The sequence below is a fragment of the Olea europaea genome, chromosome 13 (assembly GCF_002742605.1).
Source record: "Olea europaea var. sylvestris chromosome 13, O_europaea_v1, whole genome shotgun sequence".
Taxonomy (NCBI): Eukaryota; Viridiplantae; Streptophyta; class Magnoliopsida; order Lamiales; family Oleaceae; genus Olea; species Olea europaea.
Genome location: NC_036249.1, coordinates 241,201 through 267,444, shown reverse-complemented (window position 1 = coordinate 267,444; position 26,244 = coordinate 241,201). Strand labels below are relative to the sequence as shown.

Sequence of the window (26,244 nt, the reverse complement as noted above, 5' to 3'; positions counted from 1 at the left end):
ATTGTGGAACCCATACTTTTGGTGGATGGATTCGCAATAGAACCAACCAAATACTTCTAATTTAAATGTCAAAAACGAAGGTCATGAGATTGATTCTCGATCAAATCAATCGAAGGCTGATGAATCCAATCAAGTTTTATGAAAACTAAATGCCTAGCACCCGAATAAATTAGTAATTTAATAATTTGATATAGTAATTAAATTAATGACTTGGATCGAGCCTTATAAGTGTAACCATTATCGAAATCCTTCTGAGTACTATAATAATGTCTTCTAGAGGGGTATCCTTTTCATAAATCGGCCCACATCATCACATCACATTAATCACAAAACAAGAATTGATTATGGACTTATGATTTGTCCAACTAAACCGGCCACCTTAGTTCATATTGGGAATAGTCCATCTTTCATAATTTATACTAATTTAATATTAAATGAAACCAACCCAACCCATTCGGAGGTGGGCCCCCAAGTTCTGTATGACGGGCCCCACCCGATGAGGTAAAAAAACAGGACAACACAAAAATAATTGTGGCGAATTTGTTGTAAAGATCCGTTTTTGTGTCGACGGGTCCCAACCGATTCGGACCACGTGTCGCTTTATGACCGACATATCCTCCCATACAAGTGAATCTGATTCCTCCTTTCACAAATACTCTGCCTGAAAATGCGACTGAAAATCATTTTTCACTGGATTTTAAAACTTTACCGACTTTATATTTTTCGAGAATAAATTAATTTATATAATCGATTGTTAATAAAAAAAAAAGAAAATGAGTACTTGTAATAACGAAATGAGTACATATAAAATATGGTATGTCTATAAAGTTTTATTCCCAGTAAATTTATACCTTTTTTTACCGTATTCCAAACCATAACATAGCAAAGTATGCCTCTATTTAGTTCGACTAAAATGTTATATTAAATTAAAATTAAAATCAAAAATTAATTTTAATCAAGTATTTTATGGACTCATCAACAACTGTTCAACATCACATTCCATAATTTATTTATTTTTTTTAAATCAAAATCTACTAAAAACCAAACAGGGGCTATATACAAAGATTCATTCCGTAAATGTTATGTATTTCAAATGGAGTCAATCTAATGCATACGTCTTAAACGTATCATCTCGAGCGGAACACGCACTCGACCTCACAGAAATGTACTAGGAAGAAAGTGACACTCGAACCAATGGCATATTGGCGAGGGCACGAAGGTAAGCATTGAGTATCTAGGCCCATTCCATGGTTGTGCTTTTGTTTTCTATTCAACATTTTTGGTCCAAGGTATGTAAAGTGATGGAAATGTGTCTCCTCACATAATTTGTCCACTTCTGCAAAATAAATACTTATGCCAATTTTAAGCTAAGGTGGGGTAGGATTTGGAAGCATATAATATGAATTCAATCAAAGAGGAATGGAAGCCATGATGGGTACCCCAACTATCTATCCTTGTGGAAGGGGGCATGTACTATTTCATCATCATATAGGATTTGATTTTGTTTTCTTCCCATATTTTCTTATAAAATTTGGACCCCACCAAATACCATTTCTTGCATACTACAAAAGATTAAAGGACCTACTTGTCAAGTTATGGTTGAGGTTACTCCAACATGGTATTTTCGTGTTAACATGGATCACAATCTTGATAAATAAATACAAAAATTGTGTCACGTAATTGAACTTATCAACATGTCAAATTAAACGTACCAAATGATCCTTTTAAGATGACAATTTGCTCATCTTTTGTCGAGGAATGGCACGTGGAGATAAGAATTCTAAATGGAAATTAAAGAAAGAAAGCAAGCATAAGCCAGTCTCCTTAAAATCATATCTTACACACAATGGTGGAGTGAGCTTAAAGACAAAGACCTTACTAATTGCAAATTTGAATTGAAAACCTCCCAATGTGGGATATGATGGGACGAAAAGAAAAACAATAAAGAACAAAGAGGAAAAAGAGTTGTTCCACCTATTGATGCTGAAGTGTGAACAACCTCCTCCCCCACTAACACAAAATCCATGTGCCAGGACTCACTCGTCCTTAATGAGGACAATGGATATTGTGGTGGCAACTCTTATTCCCCTATCTTCATCATTGTGTTATGCACATGTTTGGATATAAATCGAACGAGGCTGATTTGTTCAGCGGCTAGAGAATAAGTATGTTCATTAACATTTGCACTTTTGGATGAGGTGGTTCCATGTTTAGGAAAAAATACATTATTTTTCATAAAATTTTTCGGTTTTTACGTACTGGGCTGTGCATTGCGCTCTTCACTTGCTACCTTTGAATGATTTGTCATATTTCGACAGTAGGACGTGTTCGTGCGAGATACAGAGAGACCCACTAATGCTAAGCCTAAAAATATGAATGGTATTAACTTTATGCGGTGGCACCAAATGTAGACAGGAAAGAAAGCATGATATCTAACACACTTAACATAGAATGGATTTTCTATGTGGACAGATTAGATTGCTTGATTCTTAATTAATATATTGGGGAAAAAGTGATTCTAAAATGCAATAATCTTATCAAAGAATAGTGGGATAGAAAGATGTCATAAGTTATACAATTCTTTCATAATTTTTCCCAACCCTTTTTCTTACAAAAGTGGCACATTCTAACAGTGGAGAAGACAAGGACTAGAGAGTTGAAAGTGACACAACCAAGAATCACCAATCACTTTTAACCAATTATATTGTACTACACATTTTGGTATGAGATGAATTGCGTTGTGGTGTGTTGTCAACTACTCAATCTGTAAATGTAGGAATTTTTTTGGCCCACCATTGATGGACCATGGGATCTTTCAATGAAATCAAGCACAAGTTGCATGATTGTGACTTTGAGATGGTCCTTTTTTTATTTCACATCAATAAGGTTAAATGCATTATGCATATACATCTTAGGTTCACCCAATTTGGTTTTAGGGTTTGGACTATATTTTTAAACTTAGCTGTCAAATATTGGCTATTTAGTCAATGTGTTGTAGGTAAAGTATAAAAAATTCATTCGTGCTTAAGACTTTTTCATTATTCGTAAAAAAGTTTGCTAATTAGTTTTATAAACACAACGAGAACATCATTAATTCATGAATGGTTCTTAAAAGTAAGTTATACCCAATATGTTTGCAAATGTTATCGAATCGTCCCAATAGTAAACGAATGTTGTCAAAGACGTCGGCTCTAAAAGAGGATGAATTGTATTGACCATTTATGAGTCATCGCTTATTAAACACGTTGAATATGTTGTAACTTAAGAATTAAAGTTTTAATCTTTCAAATTAAAACCTTTTAATTTTCAATTTTAACATAAAATTAAAACACCATAATACATATTGTAACTTGTATTCTAGTGGTGGAGGTTAAATTCATTCGGATAAAAGGGAGTGATTTTTATCAAGATTGATAATATGAGAAATCATAACTTGATAGGTTACTCTCTCCAATTTTATATTATATTTCTACAATCTTTATCTATACATGTTCGTGTCCATAGAAGGAGAATTGGCTGTGAACAACATAGATTTTATCTTGGAGCTAAGTATTGTCGAAAGAACTCGCACGAAGGAAAGCAACACGACTTTAGGATAGTGTCTTTGACGTGACTCTCTCATGATTGCATTTCTAACTCTTCTCTTCTTATGTTTATATTACTATTGAATTATATTTGTTATGTTATATAAATTGATTATGTTAATTGATAAATTTCTACACACAAATCACCATTTTTTTCAATAATCTAAAGTCGTGTTGTGTGATTTGTATGTAGATGATTTGTTTATGATCTCAGACTAGTAAAATTAGACAATTTCTTATTCTCTTAATTAATTAAGTTTAGAAATTTGAACATTGTGATATCTATACAAAATTGAGAATGAATTTCCATAATTTGTCCTTGGTATAAGTGAAATACATTTTTAACTTAGGCGGCCAATGAAATTGTTTCATCATATGTAACAAAGAAAGAAGGGCCTATGGAGTTGACACAATTGGCTGGTTATTTAATGATGTATGATAGGACAAAGAGACATGATGTATGGATAACCATTGTGGAATGTAATTTCAATGAATTTGTTATCATCCCCGCCTAATCAATAATAATATGGTAATCTATAAAATGATTTTAATTGGGACTTAGAGGTAGTGAAAATAATTTCATTGAAGGAGTATGCTTGGAGCCTTCGAGCACTTCTCATTTATTCATTAGTGGTTAAGTAACTGTACTAAAATAAATCAATTATATTGGATAGTGAATAACTATCCAATGATTTGAAATTAAATAGCATCCTGTTATTTGTTACTTCAAGACCTATGTTTCAATGATTAAATATTTGTGTACAAACTTTTGAATGTTCGTTTTGATTAGCTTGAGATATTAAGCAGATGCAAGGTTTCAAATATTTTGCTCCTTATTATTTACTTATACAAGCTATGCAAATATGTTTTCACATAAAGAACATCTTTATTTATTTTCTGATTACAAGTTACATAGTTGATGACCACTAAAGGGAAATATATTTTTCAAATTGGGATGCTCGAAGTTGAAGGTAAGATTATGTGGCTTTTATGTAGTCATTAATATTTATGCATATAATGAGTTTTGCAATTGTTTTTTCAACGACTAGGTAAATAATAAAGATAATATAATTTTTATATTTTAAATATTATATAAATATTGTAAACGACTTTTAAATGATTACGGTTATAAAAATTGTGTACACTGTAAGTTGGAGATATCTAGATATCATCTCCATTGATCTTTATTTTGATAGAATTCACATATAACCGTCATCATACTATTAATTCCATTGTGGAAAAAAGATGAAAAGTAAATAAAAATTTACAGGCTCGATTATTTTGAGAACATGTTGACTTAGATTATTCTATGTTGGTGAATGATCCTATAATCATCTATGGAAGTTACGTGTCCTAATATATTATAGAATATTAAATAGAGGAAAGTTACATTTTGAAGTTTTAAGTGCATTGACATAAATTTTCAAAGGCATGTGTGTGATCTTAAGTAGCTAGATACTTTTATAAAAAATGAATATGATGAAGTTAAGTTTCACTCAAATCCCTTTGAGAATCTTCTCAGTTATAGGGCAAAATATGACAAATAAAAAGAACAGGTACTAATTAATTCCCGTTTTATTTACACCTTCCTTACTACCAATTTTACCACAATGTATATTTGAGAATTTAATAGTCCAAGGTTATAACTGTAATGAGTGAATGGAGAATTGATTTTGTTTTGCAGTCCGTTTCACTCATTTCTCTCACAAAGTGACATGATCTCTATATCTTTGATTTATGATCTAGTTTCTAAAGGTGATTATTCTGTGGTGATTAATATTTTGTGAATACGCCGGTGGATGGAAATTAGGAAAGTGGAATTGATAAACATGTGTATCGATCATCTCTTCACAATATTTGATCCTATCGAGAGAGATAATTGTAAAATCATATACTTTTAATTCAAGTTGAATATCCCTGAAATGTGGGGGTATTAAACTATTTAATAATTTTTCTTTTCTCTGGTCAATGCGTGAGGAGAAGTTGGATGAATATCAAAATATCATACTTTTATTTGAATGTAACTAAGTTACTCTTATTTACTGTGATCCTAACATTATGTGGAAGTGTTCAGATGTATTTGCAGACATGAAAAATTTCAAAGAAGCTCCTATCTTTGGAATGTGGGGGTATTTAATATAGATACAATTTATATTTTATTTTTCCTTGTTGTAAACTAACTCTTGAAATTAAAAGTGCTAAAAATGAAATTGAAGATTATAGGTGAAATGCAAGAGCTCAATGAATGCATCTTTCCAAACGTGTTACTAGAAGCCAATATAAAAAATTTCATGAACTTATCTTATTATAATTAAATATGTGATATTGACATTTTGGAAAAAATCTTAGGTAACTTTGCAGATGTGTAGATATGCAGGAGGAGATAAGATTCACAAATTGATGGTACCATATTATTGTCCGAGATCGACATAAATAAATTGTAGTCCAAGAAAGATATACATAACTCATTGAGGATGATAGGTTTAAGCCTATAAGAGAGTCACCTCCAGAAGTAATCCAACCTTTGTGATTGAAGATTCCATGAAGAAGGTTCAATGTGGTAAAAACAATCCGCATTGCGTGACTTGTAATAACACTATTTTATTTGAACTCATCTCTATGGTGATGGTGTTAATAATAATGTGATGTTGGGAATGGTTTAATCCTGAATGAGTATCGAGGAGAAAATCCTCGTGAAGTGTGGGTCACATGCATCCTTAGAGGACTCACACCTATGTAAGAGTTACCATGAGATCGTGGGGATTAAACTATTCCCTAGAGACTCTTGCTAAAATCAATATTAGAGCGCATGGCCATTAAGAGGGTTACCCGCTATGAATTAAAGTTTAAATTGATACTGTATGTGAAACAATTGAAGTTTGACCAAGGGGACCTAATTCAAAGTTTAGTTCATTATGGTTCTCTCAAATGAAAATTGTTATCACTAAGTGAAGTTCAAGTCCAAAAGACGCGTATACCTATTACACAGTATAACTTTCCCCCACTATATATTATATGTTTATTATTTTGAAAGTTTAAAACTTGTGGGGGATTCTTGTAACTCAAGAATTATAATTTTAACATTTCAAATTAAAATATTTTAATTTTTAATTTTAACATAAAATTAAAACATTATAATATATATTGTAACTTATATTTCAATGATATGGTTATGAGGGTTAAATTTATTCTTATAAAAAGGGGTGATTTTTATTCAAATTGATAATATGAGAACATAAATTTAAAACATTATAATATATTTTGTAACTTATATTTCAATGATATGGCTATGAGGGTTAAATTTATTCTTATAAAAAGGGGAGATTTTTATTCAAATTGATAATATGAGAAATCATAACTCGATAGAATACTCTCCCCACTTTTATATTATATTTCCATAGTTTTGACAATTCGATGAGGGGTCCTTTTTTATCTCTCTATGGTCGTGTCTATAGAAGCATAGAAGGAGAATTGACTGAGCCATATGGATTTTATTTTGAAATTGTGTAGTGCCAAAAGAATCCTCACGAAGGTAAGACAACACGACTTTATGTTTATATTACCATTGAATTATATTTGTTAAGTTATATAAATTGATTATTTTAATTGATAAATATCTATACACAAATCGCCAATTTTTTCCAACAGAATACTCCTTTTACAGTAAATTTTAAGGCCAACTTCTACTAGTATAAAATGTCATTTCATGGTGAATTCTTCATATATTACTTCTTTTTCACAAATCTATCGATCTTGTGAACGTTTCTATGGTACTCTTGTGTCTACATGGGCAATGTGCAAGACAAAAGTGCTGCAATTATCATGGTTTCGCTATACTATTATGGTGGTTATAAGGGTCCCGTGTCATTGATCACTCCAGTTGATAATGATCATGATGGTGCTATAAAGAAGAGACCAAAATTTCCAGGTTGTTATCAGAAGTTGAAATTGTCAGTATGAAAGGGTAAAAATGCAATTGATTTTAATACCTCTGGCCCATGGGAGAGACCAATCATGACCTGCAAACCTGTTCTTCTGTATATGCTGGGAAAGAAAATATTAATTGAGTTCAACCATTTCTGAATTTTTGGGCTTTAAGATGGATGGAGACTGCAAGGACCATTCCAGCATCCCATCATGTAATCTTATAATATCTGAACTTTTGTGTGGGGGGCTTTTCTATCTATATCTCTTTTTTAATTTTCTTTATTTTATTAGGGGAGGTGGCCGGGCGGTTATCGATTTGGTTGTCGCTATTGACTGACCTCTAGTTGAAAAAGGGAAATGATTTTATTTACACCCGAAAATAGTGATTTGCTCGTACAATTAAGGATGGAGGTAGATTTTACTCAAATAAGTTTAGGAGTTGTTTATAATCGTTTTAAATTATAAATGGAAAGAGATTAATGATAAATAAGTAGGTAGTATTGTGAACCTTACAAAAGTAGATAATAAGTGATTTTATCAATCATAAACAAATTATAGACGGGTCCAAAGGCATTCATCCCATTACTCAAAAATGTTTCTCCTTAATAATTAAGAATGTGTTTGATTGATATGGAAAAAAATATTATCCTAAAAGACAAGAAAAACTAGACATATTTTCAAGTTTTCAAAAATATTTTCCACTTAAAAAAAAATGACAATCAAACACTCCAAAAGTTAAAATACGAGTGGAAAAATATCATTCTCCATGAAAATTTTTAAATTAAACGCATATTAAATTCTATTGATTGTTCAAAACAATTTAACAACTTGCACTTATCACAAAAATAATTATGTCAATTAAAAATCTTGGAAGTTTTTCCAAGAAACTTAGCTCCCGTTTGACCACCAAACTTTTAAAACTTATATTCATTTTCAATCATACATTTACACAATAAAATATTCTGTCGTAAATTCAAAAAAATTTTCACATTTTTTTAACCGCATGTTCTCATAAAAATCACTATTTGAAACTCTACTTCCCCAAAAGTATGATTGTCCACAAAAGATCGACATTTTTTCATGTTGTTATTCGGGCTTCACCTATTGCCTGATTTTGCAAGTGCAATTCATTTTGGGCCTGTTTTGTTTAATTGGGATTGCTTTAGGTGGGCTTATCAGCTGGACTGACAAGTAAAATAGGTGAGCTAAAAATTCTGGGATAGTGTCAAAACTACCTTACTTTTTTCTCCAAAAAGCTTAAAAATAATCCCTTGTACGATGTTTCCAAAAATAACTCATTTTTCCAATATTTTTTTTACAAATTACATGTCATGGTAACACATATGTTACTACTTTGCTTAGAAAGTATCATTAAAATATTTTAATTTTTAATTAAAAGTAATATTTTTGGAGTTATTGTAAATTTTGGGGTAACAAATTGGTGCCTTCCACCAGTTACTTCAATTTAGTAACCTTTCGAACATGTACTCTTAAGGTTATAAGTATTAAAAATATACATCTTTCAAAACCAACTAAAAAAATTATTACAAAATTTAGAGCAAAAAATTTTACCATTATTTTCGTCTTTTCACTCAATTGGACAAGATTTCAATCTTGTTTTTAGCCATTTAAAACTTGGGAAAATTGCAGTCGAGGTACCAAACTTTTTATTTATTAGCAGACTTTGCCCAAACCTTTAGTTTGTACCACTCACGATATCAAACCTTTCACAAATATGCACCCGAAGTCTAAATGGATGGAAACCGTTAGTAAATCCGTCAGTTGACCTAAAGTCAACATTTTGACTAAATTTTGACTACATTTTAAAGGGTAAAGATGTAAAATTATATTTTCTATAAATAAAATTAAAATAAAAAACCTAAAAACAAATTACCCTTCATCTTCTTCACAGGCCCTACACCCCCACCCTCTCACCCCAAAGAAAAAAAAAAACAGAACCAACAAATGGAACCGTCACTACCAAATGAAGCCAGTGACAAAATCGAGATTAAAGAGGCAATAAGATTGTCAGTTACAATTGTTCTACAAAAATCGTCTTTTCGCTTACTGATCTTATTTTTCTCAACAATTCTTGCAGTGTCTGCTAACAGATTTCTCTTAAAAACACACACACAAGGTACCAAACTCTGTGTATTCAATGGAATATTTTTCAGATAAACTATTATCAGCTAGAAAAAAAATCTAAAATTCATTTATCTACTTTGACAAGATCAAGTGCATCAGATGAAGGAGAATAGGTAGAATCGCCAAAGCAATTGAATGAGTCAAGTTCCTCCTCGGAGCTGTCCGTGTAGTTTTTATTAAAGCAATTGCATCTGTTACGGCTACACCTGTGGGGTTTCTCGTTGTTATCCTCAATGAAATTCTAAACCATTTTCGCAAGGCAAACAGAGCTCAGATCAAATTCTTCAGGACCATCTTTGTTACAGTGATGAGGCTCTTCAGCGCCTCCGTTGCCGGCCACCTTTTCCTACGTTGATATTCTTAGAACGCTAGGAAATTGCCTCTCGAAAAGCCTCTTAAATCTCGATTTTGTCACTGGCTTCATTTGGCAGTGACGGTTCCATTTGTTGGTTTTGGTGTTTTTTCTTCCTTCTTTGGGGTGAGAGGGTGGGGGGTGTAGGGTCTGTGAAGAAGATGAAGGGTAATTTGTTTTTGAGTTTTTTATTTTAATTGTTTTTTTATAGAAAATATACTGTTAGATTTTTACCCTTTAAAATGTAGTCAAAATTTAGTCAAAATGCTGACTTTAGGTCAACTAACTAACTAACTGTTTCCATCCATTTAGACTTTGGGTGTGAATTTTTGAAAGGTTTGGTATCGTGGTTGATACAAACTAAAGATTTGGGCAAAATCTGCTAATAAACGAAATGTTTGGTACCTCGACTGCAATTTTCCCTTCAAACTTTATGAACTTTGAGGTATAAACTTTGCAATCCCAACCAAATATAATTGTGTATTGTGATATATTTCAAAAGATTATTATAGAACAAAATATTCGTAAAAGTTATACTTTTCTTGATCTCAAAATTGAGAAAACCAAAGAGAAATTCATATAAGTACAAAATTGAAATAGATCGGCACACGAAGCATCGCTCGCTGAAAATAGAACGATTCAAAAGTTAAATTAAAAAATACTTAGGGGACATAAGATTGATAATAAGTAAAAATAAGGATCTTTAATTACAGAAAATTTTGGCTCTTGCTCGAGCCCCAATTTTTAAGTGAATTAATGCATTTTTAAATAGTGATTGATGGAGAATGTGAAGAAACTTTTTTAGTTTACATGTAATATTTTTTTATGGAAAAATGTATAGTTGAAAATGAGTTTTGAAAAAAATGAATTTTTGGAAGAATGAGGTTCAAACATGGGCTTAGTGTGAATAAAATTTTCATAATATCCCTGTTGTTTAGGGTTCCTTTGGAATTGGTACCTATCATTTCAATTCAATTATTATTAAACTCATTTGAACATTGCAAAAGCTACTAGAAAAAGTTTTTGAAAAGTCAAAAATAACTTTTAAAACTTAGAGCTTGTTTGGGAGGGATTTTTCACCCCTAAAAAATTGATTTTTTTGACTGTTATTTCACTATTTCAATCGTAAAGTTTAACTTTTTCTCTCACAAGTGGCTCCCACTTTTTTCCTAACTATCACAAAATCAATTCTCAAAATCATTCTCAAACAGAGCCATAGTTTAAACTTGGGTTGATTTTTTTTAGGAAAATTTTGTCTGGCTATAATAATTTTTAGAGGAAACTATTCTAAGAACCCATTTTACAGGGCTTTTACTTCTATTGTCTGTAGAAAAGTTTTTTAGAAAATCAACTTATACCAATTTCTTTTAAAAATTCTTCTAATAAGACAAAATGTTTTAACAAATTATTCAAATATGTGAAATGCAGCTTCTTATTCTATGAAAATTAGGAACTCTATCAAATGTTACTAAATCCACTTATTTCACTGTTAAAAAATAAATATTTTAACCGAAAATACAATAACGCTATTTTTTTTATTTAATTGAATTTAATCGTCTTGTCTTTTGATAAATTAGGAACTCTATCAAATGTTACTAAATCCACTTATTTCACTGTTAAAAAATAAATATTTTAACCGAAAATACAATAACGCTATTTTTTTTTATTTAATTGAATTTAATCGTCTTGTCTTTTGATTCTTTTATGTTAAATATTACCGTTTTAATGATCAAATAGAATTTGGATGGAGAGCATGGTTTTCACATTAATACAATGAAATGGGGTTAATAATGCCTAGATTGAAACTATAGGTACCAATTCGAATGGGACCCTAAAGGATAGGGGTATTTCGCAAATTAGTTTATATAAACCTTTCTAACCCTAGTCTCTCCAGAGCCCTGTTCCCAATCTCTGTATTTCTTGAATTGTACCCTCTCTTCTGAACCCTTCCCTACCAGTTCAATCAGAATGGAAATTGCAGATAATATAACCGATAAGAATAACAGTAACAATGGCGGAGAAACGGAGGAGAATACTCGGACTAAGCACAAAGGAAAGCACAAAAAGGACAAGCCATGGGATAACGAAAACATCGACCATTGGAAAATCGAGAAATTCGATCCTTCGTGGAACGAAAGTGGCATGCTCGAAGTCAGCTCCTTCTCTACTCTCTTCCCTCAATATCGAGGTTGCATACAGTTTCTCGATTTTATTTCAGTGTTTTTAGTAATTTTAATTTCTTCTAGAATTTATTTAATTTATAGCTTGTTTTTTCCGGAGTTCTATATCTGTTTACAGTTTTGTAATGCTAGGTCGGAGTTCTATGGGGGTGGGGGTTATTATTGTTTTACGGGCAATGTTAAATGCACAATCCTGGCAGTATGTAGCAATTGTATCCTGATGTTGAGTGACCTTAGCAAAAATTTTGTTAGAATGTAACAGAGGTGCTTTTAATGACTTCAGTAATACTCTTGTTTGAATGTTGGTTAGGTGGTCTTTGAATACGAGAATGCACAATCCTGCTGCTTGGAATTTTATTTTATTTTTTTTTTTTTTTTGAGGTGTATTAACGATTGGAGTTGGGGGTTACTAAATTCTTCAAGAATACTCGTGATCACAAAATTTTACGATTAAATATTTATATATGGAAGTTTTGGTCTTGCTCTTCACGCTAAACTCGTATTAACAGAATAAGATATTATAGAAAAAATCCTGGAGAGTGTAGCTTTTATCAAAATGCTTATCTTTGGGCCTTGACCATCTTATTCTCACTTAGCTTTCATGCATTTTTCTTACATATGTTTTTCGTTAGGCATGGAGCTATAACTAAAGATAAAAAGGAATTTGTTTTCATTTTTAAAAGAGGTAGTGAGGTTGGCTTCTTATCAATAAAAATTAATCAGGTTCTTAATCTTTTGAACCTGTCTTGGTATTTGCAGAAAAATACTTGCAAGAGTGTTGGCCGATTGTTAAAGGTGCATTAAAAGAACATGGAATTGCTTGTGAATTAAATTTAGTAAGTATTTCCATATTCCTCTCATCAATATGACTGCTGATAACTGTTAAGGTTTTTGCACGGGAATCTGTAATGCTGAAAATGGACATATGGCTGTCTAAAATGGATTTTTAATGCTATTAAACTAGTTGAAGCCAAAACAAGAAATATAAGGTGGTTCCACTTTTTCCCGACGTCTGAAATCTTAGTCATTCATTTCTGTGCTTTGATAATGTACTATGTCATGGTTTTGTTTTAGGTTGAAGGATCCATGTCCGTTTCAACTACTAGGAAGACTAGGGATCCCTTTATTATAATTAAAGCAAGGGATCTCATCAAACTTCTGTCAAGAAGTGTCCCTGCACCTCAGGTTACATATCTTTCCACGCTCTCCTCTTCAATTATTTACCAAGTTGCCTCTCCTTTTAAGGATTTATTCGCAAAAAATAAAAATAAAAAAATAATGATAATAAAATAAAAATGCAGAGAAATACTATTCTGATATATCATCCATGTGAATTTCTATTTGCCTATGTCCCAATCATTGAATGATTCAAATCTAAAGTTTCTTGCCTTTTCAAATGATTATTTATTTGTGCTTCTATTTTACATTTCCTTGGCTAGATTGAAGTGCATTAAATAAACATGACATTCATACAGCCGTGAGATTTTTGGAATTATGTCACTCTTGATATTCTTTGGATATCTTTAATTCTCAGTTTGAAGTCTGTAAAAACTTCAATCAATATTGAGTATCTCAAGTCAATGTGATCTCATAGGCTATAAAGATCCTAAATGATGAGATCCAGTGCGACATCATTAAGATTGGCAACTTGGTGCGCAACAAGGTACGTTTTTTCCACACATATTATATAGAGAAGGGAGGGGGGAAATGATCCACTAAGCGCTGTTGCTTGTATACTAAACAACAGTGACATGATACTTTAATGCAACAATTCTAACCTAATTCTTGGGACCTAGCTTTAACCTATTTACCAATTAATTGATGTATCCGATCATTGTTGCTTAGTAGTTCATTAACACCATAACATTTGGTTATAGCATAACCTTTGATCATGATCATGATGTGGGATTTGGATGTCTAATGCACACCATTCTCACTCGAAAGTAGATATCTTGCAATTAATGATTGGAAAGTAAAGCACACAGTCCCTGCATAGTAACTACCGATGGAGTCAGAATGCACATCTTTGCTTTGGTAAGCCTGTAAAAATTGTGGTGAGAAACTTCCTGCCGAACCACTGCCCTCAGCATCATAAGAGCTCTTAAAGCAGAAAAAAGGGAAAGTATATAGATAATAAATTTGTTAACTTGTTATACTAAACATAGTGGAATGTGTAAATATTCGGATCATATTTAGCCAGCATCTCTTCTAAATTTAGGATTCAGCTCTTGATATCTGCTACTGTCTGCAGGAACGATTTGTCAAAAGACGACAGCACTTAGTCGGTCCCAATTCATGTACTTTGAAGGTGAGTATATATAACTCCTCTTTAACTGATCCGAGTGAACTTTTAACTATTACGTTGCTATTAGAAACCACCATGAACCTTGGAATTTGTCAATTAGTCATATAGATGCCTGTGACTCGCGCACGGGGAACACACATACATATATACACTTCATCACATCGTTACTCTTTTCATAAACTAGAGAATAGCCTTGTTTCATCTCTTACATAAAGCTAATGAAATGCAGGCACTGGAGATTTTGACCAAGTGCTATATCCTGGTTCAGGTCCAAATTTATGATTGTTCTCTTCTTATTTCTTGTTTTTTATTTATCAGATTATTATTTTGTAGTGAGAATTTATGTCCTTTCTGGAAAAATTGCAAGCTATTACTTGAATGCTTTCTTTGTTGGTAAAAGTAGGGAAACACGGTTGCTGCCATGGGATCATTTAAAGGTCTTAAACAAGTGAGGAAGGTTGTAGAAGAGTGCATACTGAATAAAATGCATCCAGTATATAATATCAAGGTGAATAGGTGAAAGCATGTTTGGGTGATTTTATTGGGATAGTTTATTACTATTAATCTTTGCAGTGAGGATCTGATGTTTTGGCTCCTTCAACCCAATACCCTTTCCGTGAATATAGATCCTAATGATGAAGCAGCATCTTGCTGAGAATCCAGCACTTGTAAATGAGAATTGGGACAGATTTCTTCCCAAATTTAAGAAGTATGCATCCTTCATTGATGTTCATTTAGTTCCCCATACTATTTTCCAAGTAATGCTATTTGTACATAATGATGTACGTATGGTGTAAATAAATGACATGGAAGAGAGAGAGAGATTATAATAACTGAATTTCTTTTCTTTCCTCTCTTTTCTCCTCTTTTCCATACCATCATTATGTACATCTTTATGTACAAATAGCATTAATCCTATTTTCCATGCTTCATTCATGCAACAAGATCTAACAATTCCTTTGCTTTTGTGTGTCAGGAAAAATGTTAAGCAGAAGAAAGTTACGACTAAAGAGAAGAAACCATACACACCTTTCCCTCCACCACAACCACCTAGTAAGGTAAGCTGAGAATCATTGTTCCACAAGGAACTAATCAGCTTGTTATGACATCTGCATCTTGTCATGCCCACTTCTCTACTGGACAGTGCATTTCCTCCGGAAAAAAAAAATAAATAAGAAAATAAAAAAATTATTGGGAAATTATGATGTAAGAAAGATTAGAATATGACTATCATAATGAGAAATTGTGGTCTCACACATTCTTGGTTATACAGGTGACATGATTTTGGTTATGAGTGCAGCTAGTTAATCCTTTGTATTTGGCAATCAGTTGTTTGATTTCTTAACCTTCTATTTCTTCATAAGCAATTCACATTTTAATTTTCCATTATCTATTTTATCTTATATAGATACGGTTTAATATAATGTATTCTTGAGCTGCTTTATCTGATTGAGTCTGTTCTATGCCACTATAATTTACTCATTGTACCTCGTAAATGTTATCAGGTTGATATGCAACTGGAGAGTGGGGAATATTTCTTAGCTGACAAGAAGAAACAAGCAAAGAAGTGGCAAGAGAAGCAAGATAAACAAGCAGAAAGGACAGCTGAAAACAAAAGGAGACGGGAGGAAGCATTTGTCCCACCTGAGGTTTGGATAGTGGAATATTATATGCAGTACCATGTTCCAGTCTGATGACTTCGGTTTTTTAAGTAAATTTTTGTTGGGTTTGTTGCAGGAACCTGCAAGACAAGATCCAAGAGCTACTGATGACAAGAATGATGTGGCAGCCATAGCCTCATCATTGAAGGTAATCGAGATGATACTAATATTAACTGGATTTCGATTTGTGGATGAATTTTGGGGGTTAAATTCTAATTTGAAGTGTAAATAAGTTATATACCAATTTCAAAGTTCAATTCAAAGACAACGAGCTTTTTTCCTTGGTCTTATTAAGACATGTTAAAGTAAATTGCATTGGTTCACCTGCTTGGCTTGAATCTGGTTCGACAGAAGCTCATTGAGATTGGCTCGATTTTCTACAACCCCAAACTTCGAGCAGTTAGGACTGAAGTTCAATTTGGAATAAATTCTATTTGTGTTGCAAGAGTTTTCAAGGATTTACAACTTTGTAAATATGGAAAGAGTTAATTGAAAATGTTTTATTTCAAAACAAGGCTGACTTATGCCAAAACTGGGTATTGGAACCTGCATGAATTTGCTTGAACAGCCCAAATATTTTCCAACTGTCACGGTGCTTAGAAGTAATGATTTTGGAAAATTTGTGCATTCATTTGATTCAGATTTTTGACATTTGTTTTTCACGCTGCAGAAAAAGGCGAAGGAGCTTCGGATGCAAAGATCTGCTGAGAAGATTGATGCTGAAGCGTATATTGCAGCTTCTGACAAGCCATCAGCTAAAAAGAAATCCAAGAACTCCTAAATTTGACGCTTGGTGTACCATAGTACCAGCATTATATTAATTAGAAAAAAATAAAAAAATTGATGCTAGTAGCAAGTTGTTTTTGGTCAAAATGACGAGTAATGTTGTGCTTTTTTGTGTAAGAACTCCTGAATTCAATGTTTCTCCAAATTTTGGGAGATGATTTAGGTTCAAAGTACGATGCTCTATTGGTAGGATCATCGTAAAAAGACTTACCATTTTGAGAGAGAACAGCTGCTTTCATGATATTGCATCTTGGTTGTCATATTTGATATAGATGGGATCCAGAATCACCACACAAGTCTTCTTCATTTACAGTTGGGGGATGACATCAAGATCTATTCTTCAATATTGATTTGATATCATTTTAACTACAATTTTTGAATTAATTAATATTAAATGTAAACTTAGATTTTTTTCTTATTTTTAAACTACACATTATTCATTGTAACACTATTGGAAAATGCACTCATATTTGATATAGATGGGATCCAGAATCACCACACAAGTCTTCTTCATTTACAGTTGGGGGATGACATCAAGATCTATTCTTTAATATTGATTTGATATCATTTTAACTACAATTTTTGAATTAATTAATATTAAATGTAAACTTAGATTTTTTTCTTATTTTTAAACTACACATTATTCATTGTAACACTATTGGAAAATGCATTTTTCAAAAAAAGTTGGGCCTTTTTGTTATGACTAGTGGGGTGGACGTGCGTTGCACATTAGTTGATTAATTATTGTTAGAAATAAGTGTGTAAATTTTCAAGAAATTCATTTGTAAATATGAAAGACATTTTGAAACCGGTTTAAAAAATAAAAATAAAAAATGAACATTTTGTTTATAACGAATAAAGTTCAACTTTATTATTAGACAATATTTTGTATGAAGATGAAACTTGATGTTTGTGTATCGAAATTATGACTTTGTTTTGTTTGTTAGTTTGGACTTTTCTTGATTTTTTTTTTTACAAAATATTTCATTTGATGATTGATAATTTGAGGTTGAAATTGTTTGATGTTTATTATTTAGATTTGGACATATATTACTAATTTATGAATATAATGATAAATTTTAATGTGCACTTATCATTTGAAAATTTAAGTAATAGAATTAGAATCAAATCAAATCAAATCAAATTAGAATCGAATGGTTCGGTTTGTTTTCATATCTTTTAAAAAAAAATCATTGGTTCATTATGAAAAAATGATTAGGTTATAGTTTGATTCGGTTCACTTGAACCCAGAATTAAATGGAATCCTGTCAATCCCTAATGACAAAATTAAAACACAAAATTCACAAAAATTTAAGTATGCATTCCACTTGATCAAACTCTAAAATTAAGTACGTATTCTATATCTAGTTACAATTTATGAATATAACTTATTTTACACTTAAAATTAATATTCTACAAAATATTAAAGTACTGCAAGGTAATGAGATCAAGTTTAAGTTGATGCAAGTTAAATTTATATATTAAAAAAAATTCAAAGCATGATAAGATAATAATATCAAACTTAATTGAAATTTTAGATGAGCTTTTCAGAATAATGATTCATATAATAATAAAAATTTACATTCGCACCATTTTTATATATTTCCTAAGAAAATCCCTTTTCTACTAAAATTTCCTTTGTTAAGTCAATAAATCAAAATTAACCTAAAATAAAGGCCAAATTAATTTAGCTAAAAATTAAATATTTAGTAAATTTTGATAAAAATAGATAAAATGTGTGCTTAAAAATTGATAAATTTAAAAAAAAAAAGATTAAAAAATAAGGTCAAACATATTTTTATGAGGTTAAATCCATCAATGTTAACTAAATTTTATATTTAGTGTCACTATGATCATTCTATTTGATTTTATTTCATCATGACTATTGAATTTCATATAATGTTTCATCATGACCACCCAACTTCTTTTAATCTTTTTTACTAATTTTAAAAATAGTAAAATGGTAATTTTTGGATTATATATATATATATAATTCCAAAAGTTCTAATTTTTGTAAAATATATCTTTGCATATCTTCTAAGTTTTCTATTCTTTTTCTTAATATTTTTATTTCTGATAATTCTATTATATATATATATATATATATATACACACACGTCTTTGTTAAAATAAATTTTTATTTTATTCTGAAAACCCTTTTTTCTAAAATAACTTTTTTTATTTTGTTTTTCTAAGTAATGTTTTTATTTTAAATAAGTTTTTATTTTATTTTTAAAATGTTTTTTAAATAAGATTTTTTTAAAATGTTGTTTTTTTGAAAATAAGTTTTTATTTTAATTTATTTTATATATAATATGAAGTTACCGTTTACCATTTTAAAATTAGTAAAAATGATGAAAAGAAACTGGGTGATTATGATAAAAAAGTAATATGAATTTGGATGATCATACCGACATTAAGTATAAAGTTGGATGGTCATGATGAAACAAAATCAAATTAAAGAATACGCAAACATAAAATTGGGTGGTGATTGGTGAATTTAACCCTATATTTATACTTAAACCCAATTCAACATCACTCTACCCACTCTAACTTCGCTTTCATTCCCTGGCATCATCCCCCTCCTTTAAGCACATGCACGGATGCACCCTATCATTTCCATTCTTTTTCTGACTTTCTTCTTCTCTCTCTATAAATACGTAGATGTAAAAACGAGGTTAGAGAAGATCCATCAATATTTCGAATATTTTTTTTAACTACAATTTCCAATCTAAAGATCTTGATTCATTCCACCAATGACACAGCACTTTAATCATGTTCTGCACTTTTGTTTTATTCTTTTTAAGTCGAAAAACATATACTCAAATACGTTGAATCATACTGAAAGCAAATATAAATAGAAAACAAAATAAACATTTTATCTTGAAACCAGATAATTACTCAAGAAAGATTTATTTTTTAGCAGTAAAATATACAAAATATAAATAATACATAAAACACTAAACAAGAAAAATTCTAGCGATTTATTCACATTAAAAAAAGTCCAATTCTCGACTTCTTGTAAACAAAATTCCATTTAAACAGAATAAAAAAAATCGAAAATAAAGCACTTACAAAGAGATTTGATCCCATCCAGCAATTACATATATAAGTACAAATATAGAGAGAGAATGAACAAGAGAGAAATGAGGTCACAAACAAGATAACAACTCTATAAACGAAAAATTGAATGTCCTAAATGACTTAAATCTGATCAATCTGATCTTTGAACCAAATCTGAATAAAATGGGTACTATCTATTAAAAAAAAAAAAGTGGCCAAACAAAAGCCACTATTAAAAAATAAAAAAGATAAAAAATTAAAATAAAAAATTAAAAAAAATGTGAGGGGGAGCGCAAACATGGAGCAGCACAGCGAGCAGCAACTCCGTGTGGCAGCGTCACACGGAGCTGCTCAACAGCTCCATGTGACGCACGGAGCTGCGTGAGCTGTTGCTCTGTGCGTTCAGCTGCTGCTCCGTGGTGACCCAAAAATGAATTTTTTTTTTTTTTTTTTTTTTTTTTTTATCATTTTCACTAAATTTGTTCCTTCCATAATCGTGTAAATACTCTTTTGGCCCAACAACACACTAATAACTATAAATACCTTCTTCTTCTTCATCACCACCCAATAATTAAAAAAATCTCCACCATCCTCACATCATTTCTATGTCCTCTCTTTACCTCTCTGCTTTTTTCTAACCTCTAATTGACTAACTTCTGGTTCCAATATTCAAAATTCACAAATTCAAACTCAAAAAAATATTCTTTTTTAAAAAAAAATTAATTCTTTAATTCAACATTAACTCTAATGAATCGACAAACAAAAGAATATATAAGATAAGAAGGCCAAGATTCACAAGTGACCCAAAAAATTTCAAATTTAATACCCCGCCTTTAAATCAAATCAAAGTTCCAAATCCATATATATATATATATAGTTCACCCGTACAGAAAAATGCATAACATTCACATGAAAAGTCAGAAAAATTAGGATTCTATCTTTCATTGACTGCAATGGAGGCAAGACCAGTGAATCCCTCACATGAGAGCACCAAAACATTAAAATTTTTGAAAGACTTGGATATCATTCGGCATGAATTGCAGGTATGGATGCATGTTGATGAGCTACATAAGAAAAAAATGCCGAGATTCAGAAATAACCCACAAAATTTCAAATTCTATACCTTGCCTTTAAATCAAATCAAAGTTCCAAAGCCACTTTTCCATCCATCTATATATATATAACATTCGCATGAAAAGTCGGAAAAATTAGGATTTCTACATGCTATTGGCTGCAATGGAGGCAAGACCAGTGAACCCCTCACACAAGCACCAAAACTGTAAAAGTTTTGAACGACTTGGAGATCATTCGGCCAGAATTGGAGGTATGGGTACGTGCTGATAGATGTTTGGTCAGATTTCAAAGGTATGGGATTATGGACTGAACGATGTTTGATAGTTGCGTGGGAAAAAAAAAGGTATGAGATTGTGGAATGGACAATGTCAAAGCTGATAGTTGCGTAAAATAAAAAAAAGGAAGTGGAAGACTATGCAAAATTGTGCCACGTGTCCAGCAAACCTTTTATCTCTTTTATAAATGTAGGAAAAGATTGAAAGCATCTGCGTTACTTTTGGAACTCGTATGTGAAAGCCGTATGTTTCTTCATTTGCCACACTAGAAGACGCAAGAAGAATGCCTTTGGATGTTCTAAAAAAATCGAATTTTAACCATAGCGCCATGACATCGGGATCAACCCTTACTGCACTTCCAAGAAAGATTTGGCTGCGTTTCTGACCAGTACACTGTGATACCTAAGATGAAACAGAAAAGACACTGCTGGAAAACCTGCGTTTACTTTCAAGATATAATCAAACCAAACCAAACCAAAGATTGATACATCAATTAATTCATGTAGTACCAATTACACTGAACATTGTTCAAGGGTAATCACTAATCAGCACACGATCAATCGAAACAAAACAACGTAAAATATAACAAGAACAAAAATTGTTTCATCAAGTAATACGTTGTAACACCAATTATACTGAGCATTCTTTCAGGCTAATCAGGATATTATCAAACAAAACAAACAAAACATTAAACAGAACAATATTCGGTACCAATAGTCTCAAAACGAAGAGAGTACGGGACACAACAATGAAGAATAGCAACACTGTTGTCCTTGCAACATCTAAAAGCAACACAACAGAATCCGGGAAATAAACTTAAAAAGCTTAACGCTACACCAAAAATATGAAACGTTAAAAGATAAACTAGACTGCTCCCAGAGATAATAAATTGATAAAGGTTTAAACCTTCATTGACTCAAAGCCTGTCCTCGTACTCGGAAAGTGGTGTCATCTGCTCCTTCAAGCCCTTCCTCTTTCGGATATCAGTCACGAGCTGGGAAGCCTGTGACCCTGGTTCCAGTGGATCAGACGACATCATGTCCCAATGATCAAACACGCACTGGGGAAAGGCTTGTCCAGAAGTTGCGGCTCTCAAGGTACTAGAGAAACCAAATGATTCGATGACAGGTAAGTAAGCCTTGATATTATATAGTGGAGTACCCGGCCTCTGCAATTCCTCGAACACGTGTCCACGTTTCTGGTTCAGGACACTGTAGATACCACCAAGAGCTTGCTCCGGTGCTTGAATCTCCACCAAGTACACGGGTTCCAGAAGACGGGGTTTGGCAGTAATGTGGGAGGCATAAATAACCCTCCTAGCAGTTGGAATGACCTGACCGCCTCCTCTATGAATAGCATCAGCATGGAGAACAACATCACAGACTTCGAAGCAAATACCCCTCATGTTTTCTTCAGCCAATGGGCCTTCCTTCGAAGCCCACTGAAAACCAGCGACAACAGAATCTTTAATTTCATTCAGGTACTGGACTCCCTTACACATATCAACCACCATGTTTGGACCGGTTGTCTCAGGACCAAAGCACCAAATTTTTTTTGCAAGCTCCTTATCCCAACCGAACTCCTCGGACAAGATCTTAGAACGAACCTTAGGATCATCTCTTGGACCAATACGACCATCGTCAATAGCCTCGGCCAGTCCCTCTTCCAAGGGCCTGGCTTCCATGTACAGACGGTTGTGCTTATTAGGTGATTTGCTCATAACAGTGCGACACGACCTCTCAAGAACAGTCTCACGGAAGGACACGACTGGATCTGATTTAATGATTTCAGCACCACCCATGAAATCGTCTTGTAAATCCTTCAAACATATCTCCAGGTGGAGTTCTCCAGCACCAGCAATGATATGCTCACCGGACTCCTCAATGCTACAGACAACCATAGGGTCTGACTTGGCCAAACGCTTCAGACCTTCAACAAGCTTCGGAAGGTCAGATGCAACCTTGCACTGGACGGCAACACGCACAACGGGTGACACGGAGAACTTCATTGCTCTAATTGGATGAGCGTCTACTTCCTTTTCATTGGTCAGGGTTGCATTTTTGGTTATGTATTGATCTAGACCAACCATAGCCACTGTGTTCCCACACGGTACATCCTCCACAGTTTCCTGCCTCTTACCCATCCAAATAACAGTTCTCTGAACACTCTTGACGTACAAGTCCTTTTTCTCCCCGGGGACGTAGTTAGGACCCATGATTCTGACCTTCAAACCGGTCGAAACCTTTCCTGAGAATACACGACCAAATGCAAAGAACCTGCCCTTGTCAGATGCCGGAATCATCTTCGACACATAAAGCATAAGGGGGCCATCAGGATCACAGTTCCTAATAGCAGTAGCATAAACATCGTCCATAGGTCCCTCGTACAAGTTCTCCACACGGTACCTTTGTGCCTTAGAAGGTGATGGGAGGTGAAAGATCATCATTTCCAAGAGCGCAGTACTAGCCGGAAGCCAGGTCTGCATCACACGCTTCATTAATGGCTTGCCCATTAAATCCTTCTCATCAGACTTCATGACAACGCCGAGCTTCTGTAACATGGGCCAGAGCTTATCTTTCTGATCATTCATGCAAGTGTTAATAATCTGCTTGATGGGTTCGTAACAGAATTGAACAAATCCACGTTTACATGTAGCTGAACCGGTATTCTTGGTGGTCCACTTCTTAGTGGCTGGATCAAAGAAATTCTCTCCCCAAAGCCTTTCCATCATCTTGGACTCGTCAACACCAAACTTGGAGGCGTACATCTTTGCAAAGTTCGTAAGCGTGAAAGCCCAGCCGTGCAAACCAGCAGAAAAGGCAACAGTACCTTTCTCCGGGTAAACCTGAACATCGCCCAAGAGAGGGTCTTCATAAGTAGCCATGATGACATTTGCATTTTCAATGACCCTCTGGAATGTTTGGTAGGCCTCCTCTCCATCAACCTGGAGCTCAAGGAAGCACCTATCCATCTTGTTAACCGTCAAGACAGGTCGAATCCTTTCTCCAAGGGCCTGTCGGAGGACAGTTTCTGTTTGGACACAGACGCCTTCAACACAGTCAACCACAACAAGAGCCCCATCCGTAATACGAAGTGCGGCTGTCACTTCGGATGAGAAGTCGACGTGTCCAGGAGAATCAATAAGATTGATGAGGTACTCGTTGCCATTTCGCTCTCCCGTGTAGCTCTTCAAAGACGCGTCAGACATCTCGTAATACAGAGAGATACCAGTGGACTTGATAGTGATACCACGCTCAGCCTCATCAGCACGGGTATCTGTCATTCTAACGTCACCAGCAACTTCTTGAGCGATAATACCAGCAGCAGCGACAAGAGAATCGGTAAGTGTGGATTTCCCTGTTACAACAAAATGAATACTACAATCAGTACGTGCATCAAAGCGGACATGGTAACATAACGTGCATTATACTGTAAACAAAGATGAACCACACAGTAACAAAGTATGTAAATATAATATCGAGCTGAAAATAAACGTAAGAAGTTTTCACACCGTGATCGACGTGAGCAATAACCGACATATTACGAATGTTGTGCTTGTAGTCCATAATCCTGCGGAGCTCATCAGCTGTGAACTTCACCTGCACACATCAAGGAAAATTTATTCATTGGAAACTCGGAATTACCTGTTGCAAAGGTTATCTCAAAAATGACACCAACTTTTCATGCTTACCATTTTTCTGGTTTCTAAATTTTAAAAATAAAAAAATTTGTGGTAGGTCTGTCAGAATACCTGCCATCCAGAGAAAGAAAACATTACGGAAAAGCCAACAGGAAAATCACAGGTGAAGAAATGAGAGGATTATATCTAGAGACGCATTATACTTGAAAGGAAACATATGCTCTATCATTAACAAGACTTAATCAAAATCCAAGCCCATAAGACCACAACAAACTCTATTATATACTTCACAGGTTTTAATGACACCACCAGATTTTAACCTGATTATGCAAAATTTATCGAACCCTGGTTTCTCTTACACATAATATATTTCACATATCTTCCATTTTACCTTAAATAAATGCTACAGGAACATGGATAGAATAGAAAGATGGCAGGTTTCGAAGAAATCAACACAGACAAGTTAAACGAACTAAAGCAATTTTAGCATTATTGACAATCACATAATACTACTGAACAACAAGACAAAGAATATATAAAACGTAATTCACTTCCATTAATAAAAAAAAGAGCATTTCAGCTTCTGATGGAGCTCTCCGAAACAAAATTTTGACTTAAAAATGAAGTAAAAACAACAATTCAAGTCATGTAGTAGCAATACTACCCAATAGAGATTAGATCAGGCACAATATATCTAATACTAATCCTCCATGTTATGAATTAACGCAAAATCTAACATCTCAAACCTATGAATTATCAGATACTCTGCAATATAGAAAAATCATCCAATCTATGCATAAAAAAATATCAATCTCAAGAAATCAACAATAATTCATATCAACACCGGAGCGAATCAAATCAATAATAAACTACATGAAATCACATAGAAATAGAGGCATAAACTTTGAGAAGGAAAAGAGAGAATATCTTACAAATTTCAGAGAGGTTAAAACGAGGAAGCTCTCAGTGACCTTACGCTATGGAGCAGGAGACGGAGATATAAAGCGAGAGGCGTATGTTAATTGTCCTTGAAACCCTAATCGGACCGAATGTGAAGATGCCCAATGGTCCACTAGAGAAGCCCAGTCTGAGCCTAAAACATAAGCCCGTAAAACCCTAATCGGACCGAATGTTAATAGGCCCAAGATGGCCCATACGTGGGCCTAGAGAAGCCCAGATTGACCAAATCCAACACTACCTTTTATGGGCGTGACAGCTTAGCCCAGATAACACTTGCAGTGTAGAGTTATGT

The 26,244-nt window shown here is 33.2% G+C and overlaps 2 protein-coding genes across 2 annotated transcripts; one reads left to right on the top strand and one right to left on the bottom strand.

Annotated features, from left to right (window-relative positions):
* Nucleotides 1–11,906: 11,906 nt before the first annotated feature.
* Nucleotides 11,907–17,231, top strand: LOC111407115 (KRR1 small subunit processome component). The gene is made up of 12 exons (XM_023036425.1): nucleotides 11,907–12,196; nucleotides 12,948–13,024; nucleotides 13,263–13,373; nucleotides 13,783–13,851; nucleotides 14,440–14,496; nucleotides 14,723–14,761; nucleotides 14,897–15,001; nucleotides 15,120–15,202; nucleotides 15,470–15,551; nucleotides 15,999–16,142; nucleotides 16,231–16,302; nucleotides 16,825–17,231. Exons 1-12 carry the CDS (start codon nucleotides 11,977–11,979, stop codon nucleotides 16,933–16,935), a joined length of 1,170 nt encoding a protein of 389 aa, XP_022892193.1. The 5' UTR covers nucleotides 11,907–11,976; the 3' UTR covers nucleotides 16,936–17,231.
* Nucleotides 17,232–21,985: 4,754 nt separating this feature from the next.
* Nucleotides 21,986–25,940, bottom strand: LOC111407114 (elongation factor 2). Its single transcript, XM_023036424.1, has 4 exons — nucleotides 25,925–25,940; nucleotides 25,044–25,103; nucleotides 24,864–24,951; nucleotides 21,986–24,709 (listed from the first exon to the last, which is right to left on the bottom strand). The coding sequence occupies exons 2-4, from the start codon at nucleotides 25,044–25,046 to the stop codon at nucleotides 22,269–22,271; spliced, it is 2,532 nt and encodes an 843-aa protein (XP_022892192.1). The 5' UTR covers nucleotides 25,047–25,103; nucleotides 25,925–25,940; the 3' UTR covers nucleotides 21,986–22,268.
* Between the last annotated feature and the right edge of the window lie 304 nt (nucleotides 25,941–26,244).